This window comes from Saccopteryx bilineata, chromosome 2, assembly GCF_036850765.1.
Source record: "Saccopteryx bilineata isolate mSacBil1 chromosome 2, mSacBil1_pri_phased_curated, whole genome shotgun sequence".
Lineage (NCBI taxonomy): Eukaryota > Metazoa > Chordata > Mammalia > Chiroptera > Emballonuridae > Saccopteryx > Saccopteryx bilineata.
In genome coordinates this window covers 291,114,048-291,140,753 of record NC_089491.1, presented here as the reverse complement: position 1 = coordinate 291,140,753, position 26,706 = coordinate 291,114,048, and the positions used below count along the sequence as shown (strand labels likewise).

The following is a 26,706-nucleotide window of genomic DNA, read 5'->3' as shown; positions in this document are numbered from 1 at the left end:
TTAATCCGCATCTTTCCTCCTTATAATGTGTGGTTTTCTTCTCTTCACCAGAAAGAGCCAGAGATTACCTGCACAAAACTGGAAGGTTTATTGTAATCGGTGGGATTGTCTCCCCTGTCCACGACTCCTATGGAAAACAGGTGGGTTCCTCCTTCGTCCTTTCCTCCCTCATCATCCCTTCCCGGCTTGATGGCGCCTCTGGTATCAAACTGTCCCACGGCCATTTCCGCTTTGATTCCTGGTCGCAGGCATCCTGCTTGCCACCTCTGGACCACAGTCACCCGAGCGACTGGTGATGGGCAGCAGCTGGGAGGAACAGCTGCCCGCGACCAGGCAGCCGCTCACAGTGCCAGGCGCAGTCCAAACTCATTAAAAAAGAAGCAGGCACACCAGCGGAGGGCCAAGTGTGACTCGCCGTGGATTCCAAATTGGTGACCGGTTATGCGCTAGACATGTTTTTCCTGAGGTTTTTAGGAGAAAAAAAAAAAGGCTTATTTCTTGAATAATTTGATTAAAAATTCATTTTCCTGCCTCCCCCTCCCTGCCACATGTCCCAGAAAACCTAGGAGCTCTCCCAGTCATTTCCCTTCCTCCCCCTCTACGACTTGGTGGGCTCCAGGGGAGGTCACCTAAGCGCCAGGTTGAGCCATGACACAAGGCAGCATCTGCCAAGCTGAGTCTCCTCTCTGCACTGGGAGGACTGGCTGCTGCGTTGTGGGGGGGAGGGGCCCCCCGCGGGCCCTGCTGCAGGCGGTCTGCTCCACTGTCCTTCATTCTCTCTCCTTCCCCTGCCCCTCTGTGCCCATCTGTGTGGCTGATGGACAAGTGAGGAGGCTCACCCTCGCTGCCTGTCACCACCGAGAAATGGCTGCACTTTTGTGAAGGGCTGGCTCGGGATGGTGTCTCGAGGAGGCTGTAGGGAGCAGACTGATGTTGCCATGGCCCTCTGTCCCCATGACTGCTCTGTTGCTTCCCAGGGCCTTGTGTCAAGCCGGCATCGCCTCATCATGTGTCAGCTGGCCGTCCAGAATTCCGACTGGATCAGGTAGGGCTGCTCTGACGACACCAGAGGCAGGAAGCCACTGGGGTGGGGAAAGAGCCACTGGGGTAGGTCCTGGCAGAAGTGGGGAGGCCAGGGAAGATATTAACCCTGTTAAATACAAAATTCAGCTGAGTAGATGTAAAGATCAAATTGGTTTTATTCAAAGATTCGTGAATCAGGCGGCTTCCCACTTAGCAAGTACTATAGAAAGGGGCTCCAAGGAGCTGTGCAAAATGGAAGGCTTTTGTGGACAGAAGGGGGAAAGAGTGGGTTGTTTCAGGCTTAGGTAACCTTCCTATGGGGGCAGGAGGAGGCTATTGGGTGAAACAATTCACTGGTGCTGACCAGGGAATTCCAGAGTGACTGGTTCAGATTACATTCCTGGGAAAGGCTGAGATTACTGTTAAATCAGGTATGTATTAAGTCTTGCTTGGGTGATGCAAGCTTAGTGCAAGTGACTCCATTTGGGGCCGGTTGTCTCTTTTCTAATAGCCCCATGCAAACCATACTTACGTATAACCTCCAGGAGTAGCACACTGAAAACTCAATTTTTTTTTTTTATTTCTCTTTTTCTGAAGCTGGAAACGGGGAGAGACAGTCAGACAGACTCCCGCATGCGCCCGACCGGGATCCACCCGGCACGCCCACCAGGGGCAATGCTCTGCCCACCAGGGGGCGATGCTCTGCGCCTCCCGGGCGTCGCTCTGTTGCGACCAGAGCCACTCTAGCGCCTGGGGCAGAGGCCAAGGAGCCATCCCCAGCGCCCAGGCCATCCCGGCTCCAATGAAGCCTTGGCTGCGGGAGGGGAAGAGAGAGACAGAGAGGAAGGAGGGGGGGGTGGAGAAGCAAATGGGTGCTTCTCCTATGTGCCCTGGCCGGGAATCGAACCCAGGTCCCCCGCACACCAGGCCGATGCTCTACCGCTGAGCCAACCGGCCAGGGCCTCAATTTTTTTTTTTAAGCTAGCTCTGGGACCCATGAAACTAAAGAAGGGTGTTTTTAGTGTTTCATCTGCTCTGACACCTTTAGACCAGAAATATTTTTGGAGCTTCCAAAAAAACATCATTGGGTTTGGGGCGAGGCATGGCCAGAAAATCCAAAATGCCTCCCTGCTTTTATTCCTGCTCACCTCCATGAATTCTCACTACCTTCCAGGGAATGTTCCCTGGCCTGGGTTCTTCCCCATTCCCTAACTCGGGCTTGCCGGGGACGCAGACTGTGGGACAGAGGCGTGGGGGCCAGAGCCCACTGCCTCTCCCTCGAACATTCCGCTAAGATGGCAGACGCCATTATCTACTGAGCCTGCACTGTGATTAAAGCAACCTTCTGCTAATTATGCTAATTACACTCCCCAATGTTCCTACAGTTATAATTTGCATGAGTAGATGACAATTTTAGAAAATAATGGCACATCGTTTGTACTGTAATTTCCCCCCCGTGGAAAGATAAGCAGCACCTAGAGGTTTCCATGAAAGAAAGCAAATGGAGAAAAGCTGACCGCAGAATGAGGGACTCAGAGAGTTAGCGGAGAGGATGGGGTGGGTGAAAATCAGAGCAGCGACAGGAGGTGCCGATGAGAATTAAACGTCGGTCCTTACCAACTGTGCCCGCGATTTGTGTGCGCAGTGCACGTTCTCAGTAGATTCTCTCCTCTCCCCCAGATATATGGGTTAGGGAGAGAGACAGCTCCCTTTTCTCAGATGAGGCCCAGACAAGTCAGGGGGCTTGAGGGTGAACACCAGCACCCCTTGTGGTCAAGTTAGGAATAGAAATGAAGCCTGTTAACATTGTCGCTCTTAATGGACTGGGGAAAATGAGGTCCAGCTGGGGAAAGTCCTGGGCAGGAGGCTGTTCCTGCTTGGATGTGATTAAAAGATTCTAAACGACTCCCTTCGTTCAGTCAACAAATGACTGAGCACTTGCTGCCTGTCCTGCACTACTCTAGGTGCTTGGAAAGTTCGAATTCTGAACTGAGATCACTAGGGAGGCTCAGAGGAGCTTTAGAGAAGAGGGCTGGGTACAGAAGGGTGGGGGTGGAGGTGGGGGTGGGGTGGGGGAGGGGCGGGTGGCTGGTTTGCCAGGTGAGGTGTCTGCCCATCTCAGGGAAGGGCTGGGCAGGGCAATCTGGGGAGAGCCAGGCTCAGGGCAGACTGACTCTTCAAGAGTGTTCAGTTAGCGAGATTGCCTCTCTGAAAAACGTGGGTGTATGTGCATGGTGGGAGGTGAGTAGGGAATGCTCACCTGCCAAGAAAATGTTGAGAAATATCCCAATTTAGCAGCTCATTAAGTTTGTAATTAAGGCCGAGTGCTGCATCGGTCTGGGGCTGGAGCTCTGCTCACTCTCACCCCGGTGTGCACCAGGGGTTGGCAACCTGCAGGTCTAGCCTAACAGTCTGACTGCCAGGCCCACCTCCATGCCCCCAAGGCACCCCTCTGGGCAGGGAAGCAGACAGGGGCAGATGACCCAATTCAGGTAACTGCAGCGACCACTTGAAGCGGGCTTGGCTCACACGATCCTATGAGGTCCCAAGGAGAATTCCCATTTTGCAGGTGAGGATGAGAGTAAGACATTATACTAAGCACCTAACATATAACATTCATCAAGCCCTTGTAATCTCCTCACAAGAGGGTTGCTGCTGTTAGTCCTATTTTACAAATGGGGAAAGTGAGCACGGAAAGATCAGCGAACTTCCCCAAGCCCTGCAGTGGGAAGCTCGGGCTGGAGCTAAGCCCGAGCAGACTAGTTTCAGCATCTCTGCGTGTCATCCAACGCCGCACACCTCTCCTTTAGCAGAAGGAAAACTGAGGCTCAGGAAGGTTCTTCAAGCCCACATTTTATCTGATTTGAGATCTAAGGACACAGTATGACCAGGTCTGCTAAGCTCCCAGAGCTGTGGTCTTTGGAGGGAACCAATAAGAAAAGAGTTAGAGACTGGAAACCAAGGGAAACCTCTTTCTGGTCCTGCCAGGGTGGATCCATGGGAGTGTTATCAGGACACCTGGCAGACGACCTGCAGTGTGTTGGAGCACCATCGGGACCTCATGAAGGTGAGCAGGGCCGCGCTGAGGGGTGGGCAGACCACAGAAGCCAGGCAGGCCACGGAGAGGGTGCTGCTGGCCTCCTGACCTGGCTCAGTCTCTGGTTTCTCGCCAACCATGGAAGAGACCAGGCCCTGAGCAGCAAGGAGGAGGCAATGACTTAGGAACCGGAGCAGCACTGGGCCCTTGGCTGCTCTGCGCCCCCTGCTGGATAGGACCTGAGGCAGTTTTCATCTTCTGATGGCAAGTTCAAGGGGGGATGAAGACCATAGGTAGAAGACTTCAGAAAGTGAGGCGAGAAGGAGACCAGGCACGGTCCCCTCTCTCCAGCACAGGAGGCTGTGCTGAGGACTTCACATCTGCCAGTCACTGTACCATCACCCCCACTTGTCCCTCCTCACGCAAGTCCCATGGGCAGACAATGTTTTAGTTCCTGTTGTTTTAGTTCCTGTTGGATTGGTGGGGAAAAGGGAGCACAGAGAGGGGAGCCAACGTATCTGAGGACACACAGCGACTTCTCAGTGAACACAGAAGGGTGCCTGGGGCTTGTGACCGGGTGCCATGACCAAAGAGCTGGTGGCCCGGTTAGAACAGGTTTCACATCAGCCAGTAGCACCCTTCGCAGATCAATACCAACCCATCGATTCCTACTGTGACATAATCAGTCCTGCTCACCTCCACTGATCCCACTGTGGGGACCTCCCCAGCCCCAAACTACAATCAAATGGCCTTGTTCTGACACAGGGAGCCCCTCCATCACACCTGTGATTTGTCAGAGGGCCCGTCAGAATCTTCTCCCTGGGGAGCTGTTGACAGCCCTGGATCACCCCACACTACACCACCCACATGGCTGGGCTTTACCTTAACACATCTGCAGCCGTAGGGCTTCAGACCATCCAGAGAGTTGGGTGCCAGACGAGTTGGGAGGGCTAGTGGGCTGTGCTTCATCTGTCACACCCCCAACCCCCACCTTGGAATCGAAGAAAACCCATTCACCTTTCAGAACCTTCACACACATCCAAGTCTTTTTGGGTCCCCTTGAAAGGACCAATGGAGACGCTGACTGCTCCACCATGCTGGTTGGTGAAAAAGACATCCCATCTTACTGTCTGAGGGTGTGTCTGTCAGGATAAGCTAAGATGCTGTGGTAACAAACATCCTTAAAATCCCAGTGGCTTCACACACATTTATTTCTCACACTACATGTCACTTGGGGTGTCACATGGGGCCGTGCTCCCTGGAGTTACTCAGGAGCCTTGGGCATCATGTTGCCAGGGCGGAATCAGGGAACCTGCAGACATGCCTGAGCCCTGGCTATGCCAGCCCTGAAGCCTGGCTACTGATTAGCTGTCTGAGTGCCTGGGCTTCGCCAATGCTCCCGCTGTTGCTCATGCCTGGGGGCATGGGTCTGGGCCAATAGCCCATGCTGTTGCAATGAGGGGCATGACAGCCCCCTGCCATGTTATAGGAGCTGAGGGCTGGCTGCTACCTAATAACCTGTGATTCCTCCCACCCCACCCCCCACCCCCCGCCCAGTGCCAGCATCAGGCTGCTGTTTCCAGCACGGAGAACAGACAGACCTCTCAGAGAGACAGGCATGGGGCTTGAGAAGTGATTTGTGGCTATTTGGAAAGGCCCCTGAGAAGCTGAGAGTCGGGACAGCTGACACGGGCAGACCAGAGTGCACGCTGGTCCTCCCTTCTTCCCTGGCACAGAACTAAGGATGAACACGTCACGGGGAAGGGATCCTCAGCCACCAGACCAGTTATTAAATGAGAACGTGGATTTGCTTATCTGGAAGTGACCTAATGATAATAAAAAGGAAGCAGACTGTCCCTTCCACTGCACCAGCCACAGCTGGGCTGAGAAGACCCTGTGGTACCCAGCTTCAGCTGCCTCCCAGATGTGCAGGATGCTGCTGTCACCTCCTCCTGCCAGGAACATTACACAAGTGACAGTCACCCACAAGACAAACGCCTGCCCTCTCACAGCTCAGGACTCACGTGTTGCTCTGCCTGCAGCGTGGCCTGTGGGAGAGGTGCCTTCGGAGGGTCACCCAGCCCTAGAGCCTGGGGGTCCTCTGGCAATGGGACTCAGTAACACAGGAAGGGTGGTGAGTGGGGAGGGGGGATGCCAGCTTTTAGGGAAGGTACCTGGAATTAGCAATGACTCTTGTGATGCTAAACAAATTAAAAATTCATCCTTTGTTTCTGTTGCCCAATAGCCACTGTCTTCTCACCACAGGGAAGGGGGGACGCTTCTGGGTCAGCTGTGATGAATGCTGCGATGTCTGCTCTGTTTTCTGTGGCACTAGAGAGAAGCAGCAGGCCAGACACTCAGGACAGTGGTTCATACACATAGAATTCCTGTTTGGCTCTGGAACGTGTATTCACACTGGCGAGCAGTGCCTATAACACAAACACATCCTGCTCTGCCTGGCACCGTTCTCTGGCTTGGCTCTGCCATTGGCATCTCTGGCCCGGAGGGGTGGCAGGTGGCGATAATGCCTGATGTTTTATATGACCTTTCCCAAGCTTACACCTTTGTGCAGACATGACCTCATTTCAGCCCCATGAAGGAGGCAGGGAGGGCAGGTATGCATGGTACCCAGAAGGTTACAACATCGGCTACTGTGTACCAAGTTCCTGCCATGTGCTGGATACTCTGTAGACACTCGTGTATTCCAAGCACAACCTGGAGATGTTGCCTCTCTTTGCTAGACTCTTGAGCTGAGGTTCAAGAAAAGTTAAGTAACCATCCAAGGTCACACAGACAGAAGGGGGCAAGGTTCAAACGTGAACCTTGGTCTGTGCAATACCACATCCTATGCTTTTGCCACGGACCTGTCCTGCCTCCTGCCAGGTTAGTGTGCCAAGCAGTGCAGCTGCCTCCAGGCTCTGGGCAGTCTCCCCATGATGGACAGCCCATGAGCATTTGGAGATGACCAGGAAATGCTTTTTTGTTTGTTTGTTTGTTTGTTTTTACAGAGACAGAGAGAGAGTCAGAGAGAGGGATAGATAGGGACAGACAGACAGGAATGGAGAGAGATGAGAAGCATCAATCATCAGTTTTTCGTTGTGACACCTTAGTTGTTCATTGATTGCTTTCTCATATGTGCCTTGCCCGCGGGCCTTCAGCAGACCGAGTAACACCTTGCTCAAGCCATCGACCTTGAGTCCAAGCTGGTGAGCTCGGGGTCTCGAACCTGGGTCTTCCGCATCCCAGTCCGACACTCTATCCACTGCGCCACCGCCTGGTCAGGCCAGGAAATGCTTTTTATAAGTCACTTGGCTAATGATACTGACTCTGCACTTCTCTCTTTCCCCAGCGGGTGACTGGCTGCATCCTCTCCAATGTCAACACGCCCTCCATGACTCCTGTGATTGGACAACCCCAAAATGAGACCCCCCAGCCTATTTACCAGAACAACAACACGCCCGCCAAGCCTACTGCAGGTAGGGGAGCACTAGTGTACAGCTGTGCTTCTCAGAATCACATAGAAGGCTTGTTAAAATTTGGATTGCTCAGTGCCACCCCCAAATTTGATCCAGTGGGTCTAGGTGGGGGAGAAGAGTTTATATTTTTTAACAAGGCTGATGCTCTGGTCTCTAGAGTGAGAACGCTTAATATAGCATCAGAGAAAGACAGAGAGAGACAGGGGTGATGGTGTGCACTCTTCTTCTGCATTTAAATATCAATGTAATTGCCTCAACTGGAAAGTAAAGATACAGAGGGAGAATTTTTCTCTGCCTCTTCCAAGAGCATTGCCCAAGCTCAAACAGTGAGAGAATAGCAAGACCAGAAATCAAATCTAGGCTGCCTGCATACAAAATCCTACACCCTTACCCACCTCTTCAATGACAGAGAGCTGGGGGTCCCCCATACCATACACTTAGCACTGTATGTTCACACTGTATGGTCACATGGTGCTCCATGCTTTACATGAGTTCTCATTTAATGCAGTGATTCTGTGATAGAGATATTACATTTCCATTTTCATGAGATTCAGAGAAGGTAAGTAACTTGCATGAGAACACACAGCTTAAGAGTAGAAGAGCCAGAATTCATATTTGGGACTTTCTGATTCCAAGGTCTGATTCCAATGTTTTTTCTAATATTTTCTTCCAGGCCAATTGCAAAAGACAGATCCTGGTATTACTTCTTTAAGCCTAGAGACCATAAGCTATTTTGTCATTAGTCTAGTATAAACAGAGAAGAACCAGAATTTCATAGTTTGCATACAGCTACATGTGGGGGCTCAGAAAAAAAATTTTCTGGATGAGAGTCCAAAGATTACTGAAAACCAGATACCTCTTAGCCAAAGTAGGGTGTCTGATTGTTCTAAAGGCCATCTGCATGGGAAGGAATGCCTAGTCCAGCAGAAATTATTCCAAATGAATTCTTTGCCACAGGCCCAGCCTCCTTGGATCTGGGTGTTCATGTTCAGTGATGGATAAATGCTCATAATATTAAAAAAAATAAGTAAGCAAACAGCCAATATGCCCTTTAAACACAGAACATAATGCAGTTGATGTCACACAGACATAGCTGCATAATACATATTGGAAACATGGAAGAAAATAAATCACATACCAACATGGCAGTGGTGGTTATTGCTCGGGGTGGGATAATGGGTGCTTTTTTATTTTCCTCTTTGTACAGCTTTCTCTTATATATTTTCTGATTTTTCAATCGTGCAATAAACATGACCAGAGACTAGATCCCAGTCTGTGGCTCAAAATGCTTGTGGGCTGGGAACTGAGAAGGAATGTTTGCTGTCACATTTCTGTTCTTTCTCTCTACCCTCCTTCCGCGCCCACTGCCTGCCCCGCCCCCTCCAGTGGCCCATTTGCCGGGCTGACCGAGTGTAAGTTGTGAGTGGTTCTCTCCCTCTGTCCCTGTGTGTCTTGCTCTCTCCCATAGCCAAGATCTTGGGGAAGGTGGGAGAAAGCCTAAGCCGGATCTGCTGTGTCCGCCCGCCCGTGGAGCGCTTCACCTTTGTGGGTAAGGAGCAAACATCTCTTTCCCAATTGTGCCACTTTTCTCTCCCTCCTCCCTTTGCTTATTCAGCAAACACCCCCCACCCCCGGCACCTGCTATGGGATGACCATTTATAGAGCAATGGTTTTGGAGAAAACAGAGGTTAACGGGAACATTGCCAGGCCTACTGTGCTCATGGGAGCTGTCATGGGAGCCTAGGAGGCATGACCCCCCTGGCCAGGGGCTGCCCGGGAGGCTCCTCCGGTCCCCACACCCCACAGGAGTCATCTACCTGCCTAAGAGTGTTCCGGGGTCCCAGAACCCTCCCTCGGGTCCTTCCAGCTCATTAAGTGTTTATACTCTTGGTGACAGGCTAAGAACATACATTTTCTTTCCCAGTTTCTTCTGTTTTTTGGCTGTTCCCCCATGCTCAGGATGGATGAGACTATCTGAGTCCCTGGGGCTCTTTCAGAGCCCCCAGTTCAACTCAGCAGAATTTCTGAAGATCTAGACCTCTTTCCTTTGATTCTTTGGCTGACTTCTGCCATTTCTGAGATTTCCAATTTCGGACGTCTTGAGGAGGAACAGAGAGGGACAGCTGAGGAGGGAGGGAGGCAGGGGAACAAGATGGCCTCTCCGTGGCTTTGTGTACACTGTGCAGCCCCATGCGGGCCCCGCATACTCGCAAACACATTGTATCTTCCCCGGGTTCTCGCTGCACTCTGCTGCATAAAAATCTCCAGTGCTCAGATCTGCTTGTTCTCTGAACCAGGTAACCCCTGAGGAGAGAAGGCCACCTCCTTGTGACTCCCTAGGTTTTAAGGATGTTGCTCTTCCCTAAAATACAGAAGGAAACAGAAGGCGCTCAGCATGAGTGTGTGTGCGTTCATCACTGGGTTCCCAGCGAGACTGCCTAATTCTGACAGCCCCAGAAATGTGCCGTCTGCCCTGGAGCCTACGGAGATGCACTCTCTCCATTTTAGGCTGGACTGTGCTGCCCACTCCCTCTACCCAGATGCCCCCGTCAGGGAGGCAAGCACACCCCTCACCCCGCCCAGCCCTCCTCCCACGTGCTCCCGCTGAGGAGCCCGGGGGACCACGCGCCAGGTCCCAGGAAGCCAGGGCCTAATGCTTCTCCGTTCCCCTCTCCTCCTAGACGAGAATGCCAACCTGGGCACGGTGATGCGGTACGAGGAGATTGGTGAGTGGGGACGGGGAAGTGGGGGCATTGAGAGCCACCTGTCTCCACCACGGGCAAGGTGGGGACAGGGGGAGGCTGGAAAACCCTGGGTTGTGTTTGCTACCGGCTCTGCTCTCAGAAGAGTCCCAAGCTAAGACCACAGCCTCAGTGATGCTCCCGTACACCTCCTCACTGCACGCACCCCAGTTCCCAGCAGGTAGATGGGACCCCTTGGCGATCTGCCCTATGGGGCCTCCTCTCCTTTGTCCAAAAGTCATAAAAGTTGAGCTTCATTGGCCTCCAGAGAGACGCTTCTTTTGCCCACGACTGCACAGGGGGCAGAAGACCCTCGGATGATGGGGAGCAGAGAGGGAGCTGAAAGCCACTTCCGCACCCTCCCTGCAGCCCTGGGCTGAGGCCAAGGCATCCATCGTCCATGTGAGGGCCGTGCGGGCTCCAGGCCAGAGCAGGTGGAGGGCAGCTGGTCGTAGCGGTCAGGTGGGAAGGAGCTGGCCCGCCCGAGGCAGGGAGCCCAGTCCTGGCTAATCCTGGCGAGGAAACCAGAAAGCTGAAATCTTTCCAAGGCTCCAGAGCGGGCAAGAGACACAAGTGGGGGACAAATATCTGAGCAAGAGCAGACAGACGCCAGGATGCAGCAGGGTGGACACAGGTACCAGATGACAAGGAGAGTCAGGGACAACTGAATGCCTGGATCTCCGGGATGAGGGGCGGCCTGGTGTCCAGCAGACATACTCTATCTTAAATGTCCAGCTGCAGAGATTGCTCGGGTCTCCTCTTCCAGGCAGGCCTCTGTCTAGGGCCGGAAGCCACGGCCTCCTGCAGTGACCCTGGGAGGTGGGCAGTACTTGAGCATCGGGTTCTCCCAGGGGGCCCAGCAGATGTGATGTCATTTCCAGGGGCTTCTCTGGGCTTTGTCTTCTGACCTGAGCTGGGCTTGACTCAACTCTTCCTGGTTTGCTGGAACCATTTGTAAGATTTTTCAGGAATTTTGTGAACCAGTTGTTAAATGCAGCCAATACGAAATATTAAATTATACTCTATTAATAAAGTACATTAAGTAACAGTTAAATAAATTGTATTAAAAACAAAAGTAATAAGTACTCAACACTCCTCACTTCCCAATGATTTTACTGTTTTTTGTTTTGGGGTTTTGGTTTTTTTTTTTTTTTTTGTATTTTTCTAAAGTGAGAAGCAGAGAGACAGTCAGACAGACTCCTGCATGCACCCAACCAGGATCCACCCAGCATGCCCCCCAGGGGGTGATGCTCTGCCCATCTGAAGCATTGCTACGAAGCCACCAGAGCCATTCTAGCACCTGAAGTGGAGGCCATGGAGCTGTCCTCAGCACCCGGGCCAACTTTGCTCCAGTGGAGCCTTGGCTGCGGGAGGGAAAGAGAGAGACAGAGAGGAAGGAGAGGGGGAGGGGTGGAGAAGCAGATGGGCGCTTCTCCTGTGTGCCCTGGCCGGGAATCGAACCCGGGATTTCCACATGCCGGGCTAACGCTCTATCACTGAGCCAACTGGCCAGGGTCTGTATTTTAATATTCTTTATTACATCATTGTTTGAGGGCCACAAAATGTGGCCTCTGGCATCCTGGTTGCTCTCCAAAGAATTGAGCTCTAAGTTTCATGGCCCACAAACACCCAAAGGTCAGGATAGGAGCAGAGCCCTGCACCCACTTCCCCAAGGTTTCACACCCGGCCAGGAACCACTTTCCCCGGGAAGTCTTCTTGACCCGCAGGGCTCAAAGCAGCCTTCAGACTTTTAACTGTATTCCAATGTGTACTCCTCTTATTCCTTGTTCCAGAAAGAAATCACTGTGGCCAAGCTTCAGCTATGACCTGTTTACCTTCCCAGCACCCAGGGCCAGGGTACTAGGCCATCCCTGCCCTGGGGAGGCCCCTCCCTACAGAGAGGCAGAGCCAGTGGGTGTTCGCCCAGGGCACTGCTGTGTGCCTGGCGCTCTCTGCAGCCCTGGAAGGGCAGGGCTAGTCTTAGCCCCATCTTACGTGCTCTTCTTTCAGAGAAGAAGAGCTGGGTGGCCACCGCAGTCAGATGAACCCCTGGCCTGGCACAGGTGGCGGCTGCCTCTGTGTGCGGCGGGAGCTGGGAGGGCAGCAGGGCCTGGGCTTCACATAGCACGGATTCCTGGCTGGGGAGTGCCTGCAGAGCTCTGGCTCTGGCGCTGGCTCTGGGTCCCTGGACAGGGTGAACCCGGGAAGTGGGAGGGAGCTGCCCGGCCTCCCGAACTCTGGGCTGAGAAGCCCTCTGGCTCACATGTTGCCTATTTGCAATCCCGTTGCACGCTCCACGAGAAGGAAAAAGCCATTTTTCTCCTAGTTCAGTTAGCATCTGTGGCTCCATGTTCTTGACCAGCTGAGTGCTCCTCCCAGGGCGGGGGGCTCCCCAGACCACAGGCTCTGTGGGCTGGAAAGGCTCGCATTAGTCTCATGCAATAAACCGGGAGGAATCACTGCTTCCCTCTAGTGGCCACATGTGGACCCCAAGCCTTGCGTGTGCCCCAGTCCGTGACAAATACATCTGCAAGAGAAGGTGGAGGCCCCGTGCTTTAACTGGCTGTGCTCTGGCTTTATAAGAATAATCCAGAATTATACTTGATTGGGAAAGTGTGCCTCTGGCTGGGGAGTGGAGGAGAGCATCATTTCCAAGGCCGCAGAGCGGGGTTTCTCGGCTGGGCCCCTGACACTTGGGAACGGGTAATTCTGTGCGGTGGGGGCTGCCGCGTGCAGTGCGGCATGCTGAGCAGCGTCCCTGTCCTCTACGCGTGAGTTCAGTAGCACGCCCCTCTCCCCAGTCTTGACAACCAAAAATGTCTCCGGACATTGCCAAGTTCTGGAGACAGAACTGCCCCCATTGCAAACCACTGAGGTAGAGAGAACTGAGGGCCAGCACATCCTTTGGACACGACCCTCTAACTGCACTTCTAGGTGACCAGAGTTACAGAGCCTCCACCTTTCAACAGAGGGCTGGCCTGGAATTCTGGGTGGCTCCTGGGGGGGGGGCAGGAGTGACAGGCTCCCAGGAGTGGGTCCAGTCTGGCTCCTTTGAGCCATGCCAAGGCTGGCTGGCTCCACAGGTGGGGGCTGGGCCAGCAGTCGACAGCCTCACATGGCGGGGTGGGGGAGCAGCACCAACCAGGGCAGCACCTCAGGGCCCCCACACTGAGTGAGCAAAGGCCATGACGGCAAGCCCAGCCCCCGCCCTCACGACTGTCCAGAGCCCCTTAGACAGCCTGCTTGCGGGGCTCTGCGGTCAGTTCGTCTGTAGTTCACTTAATTCATATGTCCTTAGCACCTATGTGTGCAGATCCCCCTGTCCGGCCCTGGGGATGTAAGAGTGAATTAAGGTCCCTGAGCACAGACAGATTATTATGTGACAGGATGACATGGGGAAGTGTGAGAAGGCAGGTGGCAGGATTATAGAGGAGCTGGGACCCCGGCACCCCAAGGGGCTCCCTGAGGATGGTCTGCCCCGTGGGATGAAGAGATACTGGCCCTGTCTGGTGTCAGCCCACACAGCTTTCCTCTGGAGACTCCTGTGGCAGGGACAGGCTCACGATCTGAACGTCCCCATCAGGTTCCTGAGCTAGCTATGGGGTCTAAGGTCACCTCAGCCTCAGGGTCTGGGGTAGCAGTGCTGTCTGGAGGTCCCAGGCGGGGCTCTCTCACTGTTTCACACAAGATGCCCACAGCCATGGCCTCTTGCCAGAGGGCCTGGGAGGCTCAGAACGAAACATGCCACCCTGAGTCACACCCGGGTGGGGGGTGTCGCCTCTGTGGTTCTGAGAATCCCAGGATTCTATTCCCCCCATTGCTCAGTGTTAATGAGAGAGCTCATCTGCTGCCCGTTTTAAACCACAATGGGCCTCGCTGGGCTAATTCAGAGTGAGCTTAATGAGGGAAGAAAAACAACCGACAAGCGGAAAGTGTTCCTGGGAGGCAGGCGAGGGGGAGCTCGGCATCACTGCTTAAGCCCCGTGCCGAGGACAGTGGCCATGTAAGGAGAGGACATCTGATGAACTCAGCTACCGCCTGGGTACACTAAGTGGTCCCCCACCCCCACCCCCAGCATGTCGGCGTTTGTGATGGGAGACAGCAGCAGAGAATGAAACGCCACTGACACTTGAGTTTCATATAAAGTAACAGAGGGAGGACCTTAGATCTTAGACAAGGCACATAGCTGGCCCAGTCTCTGTTAAAGTGACCAACCATCCTGGTTTAGCACGGAAAGACCCGTGTCCCCAGAAACCCCTTAGTACCAGGCAAACCATACTTTCCCCAAAGGAGTAATTCCTCCCACAGGAGGGGGGGGAGGTCTGTAAACAAGCCTGAGGGAGAGGCTAGCAGAGGTTTCTGCACTGCATACCCTGATGCAGGGGTCCTAGAGAGAGACCTGGGCGACTTCTGGGCGTATCAGGGCAGAAGGCTGAGGGCCACATGCTTCCCAGTCTTGGCTTACTCCCTTTGCAAACTCTGTTCCCTCCTCAGAGCTGCGGATCCTGCTGCTGTGTGGCAGTGACCTGCTGGAGTCCTTCTGCATCCCGGGGCTCTGGAACGAGGCAGATGTGAGTAGCAAGGTTGCAGCACCGCACACAGCTGGCAGAGGCAAGGGTGGGAGGGGGCGCTTGGTTTGGCCTGTGATCTTCCCCTACTCCACAGCCTTCCTCCCCAACCTGAGCCTCCCTGCTCCTATGAGATCCCAGGAGGGCAATCCATTCACATCTCTAGGGAAGCAAATTCTCACCTAACCCACACTGGATCTCCTACTGTATTTTCACACTCACTCTTCCTCCTGCTGCTCTTGTAAAGCCCTTGGGAAGAAGGCAGGCTGAGCCACAGAATACCTTCTCTGAGTGGTGCAGGGAAGGGGTGTGTGTGTGCTCCTGAGAGTGCTGCTGGCAGGGGGTGGGGGAGGAAGGGATAAAAAAAAAAAAAGCCTTTACCCTTTTGATTTACTGTGTGTTTTGTTTTCCTTCAATTCCTTTTGAAGAGGTAGTAAATACCACCCTAGAATTCCCTTAACAGGAGAATGGGGTCAAGAGAAGAGGCATAAATGGCCAAAGGTCAATAGAATCATTCTGGCAATTGACTTGGAGTAGAGGGAACCAGAAAGTTAAACTTACATCACTGAGAAGCTCAGTGGACATCTTTTGTTACCAAATGTGAATGGGATGATCTTAAGCCAGCTAATTCACAGGCTAGTACCTTCATTCTTGTTCTTCCACTTATTCATTCATCTGATAGCCAGAGCTAATGCTCCCCATTCCATAGACCCATGCAAGCTGGAGTCTCAGGGCAGTAATTCCAGACCTAGAGCTTTTTATTAACTTGCTGTGTGACTTTGCAAATCACTCAACATCTCTGGGCCTCATTTTTTGTTGTTGTTTTAAATCTATAAAACCTAAAAGAAAAAAAGAGAAATCTATAAAACCTATAGAATATAATATATAGCACTTGGAGATTTTTTTTAAAAAAATCTACACTACAGTCCCTGTCCCTAAGTCTTAGGTGGCAAAAAGTATACATATGAAATTTTTTCACATACATATATGTCTCTGGAGAGAAAGAGAAATCTGTTAGGGTTAGACTCAAGGTTCTAATTCTACTGTAACACAACTCATGACAAAATATGTTCTGAGCATCAGTTTTCCCACCTCTAAAATGGGCAAAATGGGCATAAGAATGGTAACTACCTCATTAGATTTGGGGGAAATGAAATGAGATTGTCTATGTAAAGGGCCTTGCCTGGCATGTGACAGACTGTAATGTACAACACATGGTAATCCGTGAATGCACCTGAGCAGACACGTGGGCGCACACCCAGCTGTTCCCAGGGAACGGCACACATGCTGGCATGCTGGGGGATAACCAGGAGGGCGGAGAGCTCAGGGAAGCAGCTCACACCACAGAGTCCTTTCCTCTCCAGCCTTCAACGATTTCCCAGCAGGTGAAATTCTAAACCTCCTTTCAGTCCTGGATTAGATGGCTTAGTTACTTTTCACTTTCCTCTCTACTTCACAAGGTGCTGTGAAAGTAATAAATAATGTGGACAAAGTTTTGTACAAGATCTCAGCAAAGCTCTTCCAAGAATCTGGGCAAATCAGGCAATTGCTTGGGGCCCGTCCCACAGGGTGGGCCAGATGATGGTGAGGGAATTAAGGGACAGCTAGCACACGCAGGGAAATTGACCCAGTTTGGGGTCCTGGAAGCACGGCATGTCCTCTCCTTCCCAGTGAGCTCACTGATTACAGGTCCTCTAACCTCCCTCCAAAATGGCTGCCGTTGGTGGTGTCAGATTCCACGCTGGAAGACCAGAAAAAAAGAGCCCCAGGCCTCTCCTCTTCAAGTTGGTCCCTGGTGCTGAAATGACATGTTGGTCAAAACAGAAAAATTTGAAAAACCAATAGCTATTGATTTATCAAGAATGTGAGAGAAGAGCTAGAGTGAGACCCTCATCTACTCACCGGTGGTCCCACTTGGCTGGTCACCCCGGAGACCCAGCCTGGCTGCTCCCAGAAGGCACAACAGTTCCAGGGCAGCAGGGACTCACATCAATCCGGTCCAGGGTGGTGAGAGTTCCAGGTCACAGGCTGCTGGGGAGTTGGGTGAGGGAGATACTCAGAGCTCACTCCAGGGGGCATTCTAGAGCCTAGAGCTCTCCCTCCCTCCCCATCCTGGCCAACCATTCAGGCCTTTGACTCAACCCGCAGCCAATCCGTGGAGTCCTCAGAATCATAATGTCTGAAGTAGAGAGAAAAAAAAAAAATTCAGTCCTTATATAATGAGTGTGAATCAGGGCCCACAGCACAGGTGTGCCAGAAATGTTACATGTAATTTATTTAAACCAAATTAAAATTCAACTCCAAATCTCTATCCCACAAGGATGCCAGGATGTTGGTCTCAGTCATTTCTGACTGGCAGAAGCTGAGAGGTTCTTGTTTGCCCTGGAAATGAATCTCAGTTTATGACGATCCTCACAGACATCTCATCTTTTTTGTGGTCCCTCGAGAAACGAAGCTGGGTCCCACCGGCCTGTTGTCACCAGGCCCCGTTTTCCTCTGAGGCTTTGTCCCTCAGGGTTGCCTGGGAAGGAAGAGGGGTGCGTTTCACAGGTTCCCTATCTTCTTTCTAGTGTGGGGGCCAGGGGGAAACATCAAAAGCTTCTCTTTTTATTCTGATGGTATTTCCCCTATTTTCTCTCCCCTCCTTGGAACATCTGGTGAAAAAAATTTTTTCAGTGACTTTAAAACCATTGACTTCAAAACGTTCTATTTTCCGCCCTGCAAAAGGTCTGGTTCTCTGTTAGAAATAATAGGGGTGGGGTCAGGCAAGGGTGAGTGCAGGGAGCGGAAACCAGTGAGCAGCTCAGTGAATTATTCCGCTGTCCTCATTTGGGAAAGGTTGGCTTTCAAGGTCTAGAAACGGCCTTTCAAGACTGGGTCTAGGGCAGGGGTCCCCAAACATTTTACACAGGGGGCCAGTTCACTGTCCCCCAAACCGTTGGAGAGCTGGACTATAAAAAAAAACTATGAACAAATTCCTATGCACACCACACATATCTTATTTTAAAGTAAAAAAACAAAACGGGAACAAATATAATATTTAAAATAAAGAACAAGTAAATTTAAATCAACAAACTGACCAGTATTTCATTGGGAACTATGCTCCTCTCACTGACCACCAATGAAAGAGGTGCCCCTTCCGGAAGTGCGGCGGGGGCCAGATAAATGGCTTCAGGGGGCCGCATGCAGCCCGCGGGCCGTAGTTTGGGGACCCCTGGTCTAGGGTGAGGCCTGTTTATTCTTCTAGAAAGTTCTACCATCTGAGGCTCGCCTAGAAGCGGCTTGTTTTAGGAATTTCGGTTCCTAACCGTGGTTACCAGGGACGAGGTAGGTGAAACCTGCTTCTAGGCCGGATTTCACCCATTTATTCAGCCCTTATCGGAACACATTCCTCTTCATCACCTGGTGTCCCAAGTGGCACTTGTTGGCCAAGACCTCCGCTCAGTGAGCCCGAAGCCTTGAGTCTGCCCCTAACGGCAGGAGAACAACGCTTCCTGGGAGAGCCCTGGGCCCTGGCTTTGTATTGCAGTCTCCCCGTGTCTTCTCCAGAACCTTCAGAAACAGGGCAGGAGAGAAGCTGCCAGTTTAAAGGGGTTGGGGGAGACACAGGCCTCCCCGCCCTTCTGTAAATAGAGCCCCAAGGGGAGCGTGGGGCCGCTCTGTCCCCGCTCGGGCTGGGACGCAGCTAAGACACATCTGTTCTACTTGCCAAGGCCTTTCTCGATCACAAACGCTCTACTGAGTCCATCCCGCTCTTTCTTCGCTTTGGATTCCTGAGCCAATGCTGTTCATCCAGAAATCTAATCGCACAACTGAAGGGCCAGGCCCATTCCCACCCAGTCACATCCCTGAGGCAGTTCCCGTTAGTCACAAAGGCCAGCTAGCCTGGCAGAGAATGCTGACCTCGACCAGTGGCATACCCCTACCCCTTACGTGGCACAGGGAGAGAGTTCCATACACGTGCATCAGGTTTCTCCCCACAGAATCTGAAAGAGCTGCGTCTGTGTCCGGGCAGGTGGCATTTTCCTTCTTGATTCCTGGGAGAAATCAAGGTCCTGATTCCGGGACTGGCTGTGGAGATCAGGACCCAGTTCCCCTCGCCTGTCCTATTTCCAGACCTTTTGTTAGAGAGCTAGGCTCCCCCCCCCCAGGAAACCGGATCTTTGCTGCGCTGCTTCCTGACACTGGTACCAAAGCAGGCAGGACCAAGACCTGTGGGGAGCCAAGGCCCAAGTCCAAGTGGTCAGCTGTGGACAGATTTACGAAGCAGGAAGATTTTGTGCTCACTTGCTCCCAACCCCCTGACAAAACTCAGGGCCTAAGAACTTTATGCTGCCAGCTGCTTTGTCCATTGTGTTACAATAAAAGGCTGTCTGGCAAGTTAATTCCAATTCAAGCATTCTTTCCTTCAATCAATCTTGCAGCTAATACTTATCGAGTGCCCAGTGTGAGTATAAGCAGCTGTTTTCCCTGGAGGCATGTACGATCTAAAAAATATGTTACACTTTATTATATGAGTTCCTTATAAGCCACGAAATAAAACATGTAAAAAGTTCAGAAGAGCTTCTAAACCTAGCAAGCGCTCCATAAATGTTGGCTATTATTCATTCATTGGTTTTCATTGGTCGTAAAACATTTATTGAGTAGCTGCCATGTGCCAGACACTCTTCTAGGACTGGAGGAGCAGAGAAAACAGAACAGACCAAGGTCCTCCCCGTGTGTGCTTTCTTTTCTAGAGGGGCGACAACCATAAACACTTGCTTGTTTCTCAGTAAATCCCTAGAACATTCTTGTGAAGTAAGAGCTCTAGTCCCATTGACAGATATGGAAGTCAGAGCTCACTTGGATTGTGATTTATCCAAGACCACCTAACTATTGAATAACAGAACGGGACTTGACATAAATCTTCAGATCCCTAATCCAGATAAAACAGACAAGCGAGAGGAATGGTGATTGTAATTCATAGCAGGCCAGCGAGGAGGCAGCACTGAGCTGGGCTTTGAGATGGGGCAGGATTGGGTTAAGTGGGTGGAAAGAGAGGGCTTTGGGGTTGAGAGAAGGTTGTATAAGAGCCAGTGGTGGAAACAAGATCTTTGGGGAGATGGTTTTGGCTGGTTGAAATGGAAGGTTTATCTTGGTCTTTATTTGAGACGCTTTCGATTTCTCAGCAAGCTGGCAAAAATCATTAAGTTAAATGATGAAATGTATTAGCTGCTCTCAAACAATATTTGCCTTTGAAGTGAGCTGAGGGTCAATATTTAACTTAAAGAAATGAAAATCTAAAGGCACATTAGGCACCAGAGATGGGCCAATGAGGAAAGTGTTTTTTTGCTTTTTTTCTCTTTTCTTTCTTCTTTGCATTTCTCAAAGCCCCACATTGCACAGGCTGGCTCTAATTGGCTGTAGCCTAGACTTCTCCAGCCAACCAGCCGTGGGCTAACTGCTTCCTCCATCCACCAGCCATGGGAAAACAACCAAAGCAAACAAACAGAGGAAGAGCCTGGGGCACTGGCCACTCCAGAAGAAATCCCTGGGCTCCAGGACAAATGGAGCAAAGACAAACATTTGGTTTTCAGGCTCAGATGGTTTTTATCAGACAGTCCAGCCACAGCCAGGAAACCCAGTGGACACTTCCACCCTGGGGATTAGGTCCCCCTTGCTGATAAGCATGTGCTGAAGTTACAGGCTCCGGAGAAGGAGGCTCAGCAGCTACTGGGGAGGGAGATTCTGGTTCTCGTGTGAAAAGCACTGTTGGCATGGTTTTCAGGCAGTTGACACGGATCTGCAATCCCCTGCCTTCCCACAACCCCAGATGGGAGTGGGGATGCTTTTCTCTGGGAAATCCCTTGGAAACATTGTCTAAGAGGCATTCTGAAAAAGCATTCCCACCTCTGGACTCTGACCGCTCCTCCTCCAGAGAGGAGCAGGGGCCAGCACCAAGGTGGGCGACTCTTTATTGCTATGGCTGGGGCAGGGGTCAGAAGCCTGTCACTGACTGTGTGGCTTCTGCTGGACGCTTTCTCTCTGCATCTTTTTTAATCCACTCAGAAGTATACAAAATTACATACCCCAGGGGGCAACGTGGAGTAATGAACCGAGGATTTAGCCTGTGATTCACCTGGAGAAAACATGGAGTATCTTTTCAAACCCCAAAAGTTTCAAGTCCTTAAAATAGGAGCCTTTCAAATGGATAGAGAAGAGGTGTGATGAGGCAGAGAGACCCTTTAAAGCACTTGTTACTAAACTTTACTGAGCCTAGGTTTTCCTATCTATGAAATGAGAAGTGAGACATAGGGCTCAGAAGGTAGTTGACGTAAGGATTAAATGTAACAATAAATAAAGCTCCTAGTATAGTGCCTGGCACGGAACAGGTACCTTATGTTTCACGGTAGTCCCATGTTCATCCCTGAATCTCCTCATTGGGAGAAGAAACACGTGTCCCCAAGTAGCTCATGTACTGGACCTTGGGAACAGAGCCCTGTTGGGGGAGACGATTAGGATTCTGAACCCTCACCTGGATCTCAGAAAGCTGCTACAGAGGGTCTTACCAGTTAGGCTTGCCTGGGGAAGTCAGTATGAATTGGATTCCATTGCTAATGGAAGTCAAAGCCTCTGTTTAAAATGCGCTAATGGTTTCCGTTTTGGAACTGGAATGAAATACCAGCTTCGTCATGATCTGGTCCTTGTCTACTTTTCCCATCTCTCTGGGCTCAGTTTCACCTTGGTGTCTTTATGTGAACAGTTTTTCCCACCCCAGGGCCTTTGCACTCCCTGTGGCTTCACCAGGGAAAGCTTTTTGCCCAGGTACCCTATCCCAGCTTAAAAATCTTTTTGTTTTAAATTGAAGGGGTTCACAACAGGCCTCCTAAGATGTGCTTCTCTGGCATGTGGATTATTTTGAGGTGAAGGCAAGCAAGACCCTGCAGGCTTGTCAGAAACTTTTACCTGTTCCTTGAAGTATTTAAGTTTGGAGCCTGGCCCACAACAGGAGTTATTACTAGAAATAACTTTTTAATGACCTATCTATAGGGCAGGGCAAACTTCTAATTACTGAACATCTGCTCTTCTATCATCCTGCAATGACCTTCCTCCCCTCCGAAGCTCCCAGGCACCTGACCTCATCCTTAGCTCCAAATGCCATACATACCTCATTTTACCTCTCTGTCTCGAACCTCTCATGTACATGGGGTCCCTGGCTCATAATGTGTGGGGTTCTCATATGTGAGTATGTAATTACATTTGTTTATTTTTCTCATTAATCAGTCTTACGTAGATTTAATTATTAGGCCATATGGAAGAACCTGGAATGATGGAGAAAAATTTTTTCCTCCTCCAAATTGTTTAGTATTGTATTTTGCTCCACCTGATGTTTTATTTATATATTTGCCTGTTTATGATCTACCCATGCTAGACAGTATGCTCTGTGAGCACACTAAGTATACCTGTCTTTTACATCAACAGCAAGGCAGTACCCTGTTTGCCATGTACACTTGATAAAAATTTGTGAATGAAAGAACGAAAGGGCACCTGGGAATAGCTTGGTGGGAGAAGTTCAAGCCATCCGGTAGTTTGCCTCTCCCACGAGATGCACTAGTGTCTTAAGGGTAAAATGTTTGCCAGTTACCCATAAGACATTAGCCACTACAAGATATTCCCCACTTAATAGTTATCTGGTCTTACCCTTCTTAGCAATGCAATCGAAATAATCATTATTTGTATAATGCCTCCCACTAGTTAGTGATTGATCCAAGAGATGAAGCCATCTCTGTCTTGCTCAACCCTGTGTCCCAGAAAAGTGCCTGGCTGAGACCATGCCCAGAGCATCCTTAAAATCCAGCAGGGCGGGTCTTGAAATTCACTGACCCGGAGGGATGATGATAACTCGCATCCCTTCCAAGAGATTTGCCCGCTGGGTCTCTCACAAGGCCAAGATGCCTCCTGCCTCAACATGTCTCATATCCTTCCCTCAGATTCCCTGAATTTGGGGAAGCAAAGCCCACCCTTTCCACTTGCTCTCTCCATCCCCTCCTCTGCCTCCCCTGGGGAGCCTCGGGCCAGATGGAAAGATATGATCAAAGCTGTGCCTATGAGCAGGAAGTTGAAGCAGGATAAATGTCACAGACCCCAACCTCTGAGACATGACGCAGGCCAGAGCTATAATGAGAGGACCACTGTGTGCTGGTGGTGGGGAGAGGTACCCCGATCTAGCCCACTGGGGGCGGCAGTGTGAGGTCACATTGGTCACTATCTTGAGAGGGACTTGTCATTCGGGACAGCACTGCTGTGTTGAAACACATACCCCATCTGTGATTCCCAGGGGCCAAGTCTGTCACCTGCTCCTGGAAAAGAAAACATCTCAAGCAGCAAGGTTTCCATCTGCTTGACACCCACTGAGCTGCCGGGCACAACTGTTATTGACTGGGTGCTCAGATCATTAGTCCCTGATTGGAAGGCAGCAGGTGCACTAATGTCACCCATAGGGCCTGACTGCCATTCTGAGCCATTGCTTTTATGCTTTAAACAGAATGCTCTCTTTAAATAGTTCCATTATTCCATGCACCACGTATGAAATAATGTATGAAACATCCACCAAGTTCTCAGAATCAAATTGAAGGCGGATCCTACATTATGCAATCTATACCAGATATCCTGAAACATCTACATAGCCAAGCAGTTGAGGGATCTCAGTATATTCTACCCTTCTCCTCCCCTCCCTTCCCCTCTCCTTCCCTTCTTCCTTTCTACCCTCTTCCCTTCTTCCCTTTTCTCCTGTCTTCGTTTTCCCATCCCTTTCCCTACCCTATCAATTCTCCTGGAGTTTTAATTCAGTACTTAGATCACTGGTTCTCGAACTTGTTTGCATATTACAATCACCTGGGGAATTAAAAAACAACAACAAACTGTTGCCTAGGTTCCATTTCCAGATAAGTATTCTGATTTAATCGATCCTGAGTGTGAGCAGGGCTTTGGGAATCTTTAAAGAGCCTGAGGCAATTCTAATGTGCAGCCAAGTGTGAGAACCAGTGTTTTAGGTTACTTTCTGAGTAGTGAACCCCAGGGCAGCGTTCTGAAAGCTCCTGTAGGAGGAGCTGGCTCTACCTGCAACTCCCAGCCCTGCCTCTCCCTCACATTCCTGGTTTATAGGACAAACACTCCGTGCCAGTTTACTGGATCTGAACACCACCAATCTGTGCAGCGCGTTGTGCAATGCTCTGATTTTCCAATTGGCACAATCTGGTGGAAGTTCTGACATTCTATACCTACCTTTAACTTCTCTCCTCGGGCACCTTCGGCCAACTTTTTATTTCAGCAACATCAGAACTCCAGTTGCAACTCAAGCTCCAGTTGTAAGAAATGGCAGAAACAGAGGAAAGTGAATGAAAACGCCCAAGGGCACATGTACATGCCCGCATGCGCACAAACACAATCAGTGAATCTGACTTAGCAGTGGAGTTCTGCTAGTACAGAAATCCTCTGGTAGAGAATCTCCCACAGTGCTCCCTAATGTCTGTTTGTGTCACTAGTTTGGGGAATTGTGAGGCGAAACCTGGATCCCTTGCTGTCAAACCAAGGTCTTGCTCAATGAGCTGCCCTGCTTAGAAGCAGCCTGCCTCCGCTCCCCGTCCCCACCCCCCAATCTAGGATTCTTAATTGGCAAGATCTAAACAGTAATGTCTCCAGGCTAGACCCAAGTCTCTAAGTGCCATCACTTTCAGGCTCTTTGAAAATAAAAATTGGCACGAGTTTCCAGAAAGCAGCTTGTTAATATGTCTCAAGAGCTTGAAATATGTCCAGTCATATCCTTTCATCTAATTATTTTACTTCTTATTCTAAAGAAATAATCAGAAGAATAATCAGTAGAAGATTTATGTATAAAGACCTTCAGCAAAGTGTGATATATAATTGCAAAAAAACCAGAAGGCACTGAGCACTTTCTATAATACAAGATTGGTGTAATGTATCATGTTACATCATAGCACAGACTGATAATTAAGTACACAGATTGCTAAAACAATCTTTTTAAAAAAACTTTTAATGATGTGAGAAAATGCTCACAATATAATGTTAAATAAAAAAATGCAGGTAAAATGATTTATTTTTTCGGTTTAATCCAATTGTGGAGATATACACTTGTTTGTAGAGAGGAAAACACTGGACAGGAATATACTGTGGTTCTGTTAGTGGTTATCTGCGGGGCTTGGTTCTGATTGATTTCTCTCCTGAATTTCCCAAGCTTGTATTCTGTCTATAATCAGGAAAAATGGAAAAGGTTATTTTTCTAATGAAAAGACGTCATTTCTCATTCTGGCAGTGAGTTCCTACCAGAGGCTGATCTCAGAAGTGACCCTCTTACACTCTTCCTGCTACCACTTCCTCTGCAACACTGATGCATTACACACTCTTTTTTACTGATTGACTTTAAAGAGACAGAAGGAGTTAGGAAAATAGAGGGAAGCATTTGGTTGTTGTCTTACTTAGTTGTAAGTTCACTGGTCACTTTCTGTATGTGCCCTGTGCAGGACTGAACCTGCAACCTTGGTGTTTTGGGATGATGCTCTAACCCCCTGAACTAATTGGCCAGGGCTATAAGCTCTTCACTGTCCCCAAGACCCACAGCAGCTTTGATGTGGGTGGGCAGGGGAGCATCCCAGCCCCTCTCAGTAGCCCACCAGGGGGCTGGGGTCTTCCTTGCTGGACTACAGGATGTGTGTTGCCACAAGCTGTCCACATGCAAGGACTATATGTCATTCATGCTATTCTTCAGCATTATGAACTCAACAGGAGCCTCAGGAATCAGAGAGATCTTGCCCAGACATGCAGAAGCACGTTTATTCATTCAGTCTAGAGGTATTTATTAAGCAACTTCTGTGTGCTAGGCAAAGTTCTCACTAATTCTACAAACACTGTTACGGTTGTTACTTGAAGGAGCTGATCGATGTAGCGAGAAGGCAAGTGCAGGACTAAAGCTTAAGGTTCCACACAGACCATAGCTCCACCCTCTAAGTAGCTGCTTGGTAGGGGTTTGGGTTCATGATCTCACAAAAGTGCTCTCTTTCTCTCTCTTTCAGATGGAAGTAATTGTTGGGGACTTTGGGATCGTGGTGGTGCCCCGGGACGCAGCCGACACAGACCGAATCATGAATCACTCCTCAATACTCCGCAAATACAGAGTGAGTTCTCCATCTCCCTGGTGGTGTAGCTCTGAGATGTGGCCCTTCTTGGAGAGGCCTGGGGGGCTGGCAATCTCCTCTCTCTGCTCTGTCCCCAGAACAACATCCTGGTGGTGAAGGATGACATCAATCATCCCATGTCTGTTGTCAGCTCAACCAAGAGCAGGTACGTTTGACTCATCACATGAGCAGAGAATGGAAAGTGACCAGACCAAAGTGAGAGCAAAGCTGTACAGGAACCAGAGTATCACTGGGCCCTTTTCTACCTGCTGGTGCCATCCCTCCATAGCCCCCCAGACTTGTGAGAAGGGCCCCAGAGAAGGGCACCTTCTTCTCTGTCAGGCTCCTGTAGGAAAAGAAAGCAAATGGTCAATCATAAGAACTCCAGTGAGCCTGACCAGGTGGTGGCACAGTGGATAGAGAATTGGCCTGGGACACAGAGGACCCAGGTTCGAAACCTTGAGGTCACTGGCTTGAGTGCGCACTCACCAGCTTGAGTGTGGGGTTGCTGGCTTGAGCGTGGGATCAGAGACATGACCCCATGGTCACTGGTTTGAGTCTAATGGCCACTGGCTTGAAGCCCAAGGTCACTGGCTTGAGCCCAAGGTCACTGGCTTGAGTAAGGGGTCACTGGTTTGACTGGAGCCCCCCAGTCAAGGCACATATGAGAAAGCAATCAATGAACAACTA

At 50.5% G+C, this 26,706-nt stretch overlaps 1 protein-coding gene across 1 annotated transcript in view; it reads left to right on the top strand.

The window, feature by feature from the left end:
* Positions 1 to 26,706, top strand: part of NMNAT2 (nicotinamide nucleotide adenylyltransferase 2) — a 129,562-nt gene that overhangs the window by 97,970 nt on the left and 4,886 nt on the right. Inside the window, exons 2-10 of the mRNA XM_066261313.1 lie at positions 52 to 140; positions 978 to 1,045; positions 4,012 to 4,090; positions 7,410 to 7,536; positions 9,005 to 9,085; positions 10,218 to 10,262; positions 14,772 to 14,848; positions 25,915 to 26,016; positions 26,115 to 26,182. Coding sequence (XP_066117410.1) covers positions 52 to 140; positions 978 to 1,045; positions 4,012 to 4,090; positions 7,410 to 7,536; positions 9,005 to 9,085; positions 10,218 to 10,262; positions 14,772 to 14,848; positions 25,915 to 26,016; positions 26,115 to 26,182 — 736 coding nt within the window. The remainder of the gene's footprint in view (positions 1 to 51; positions 141 to 977; positions 1,046 to 4,011; positions 4,091 to 7,409; positions 7,537 to 9,004; positions 9,086 to 10,217; positions 10,263 to 14,771; positions 14,849 to 25,914; positions 26,017 to 26,114; positions 26,183 to 26,706) is intronic.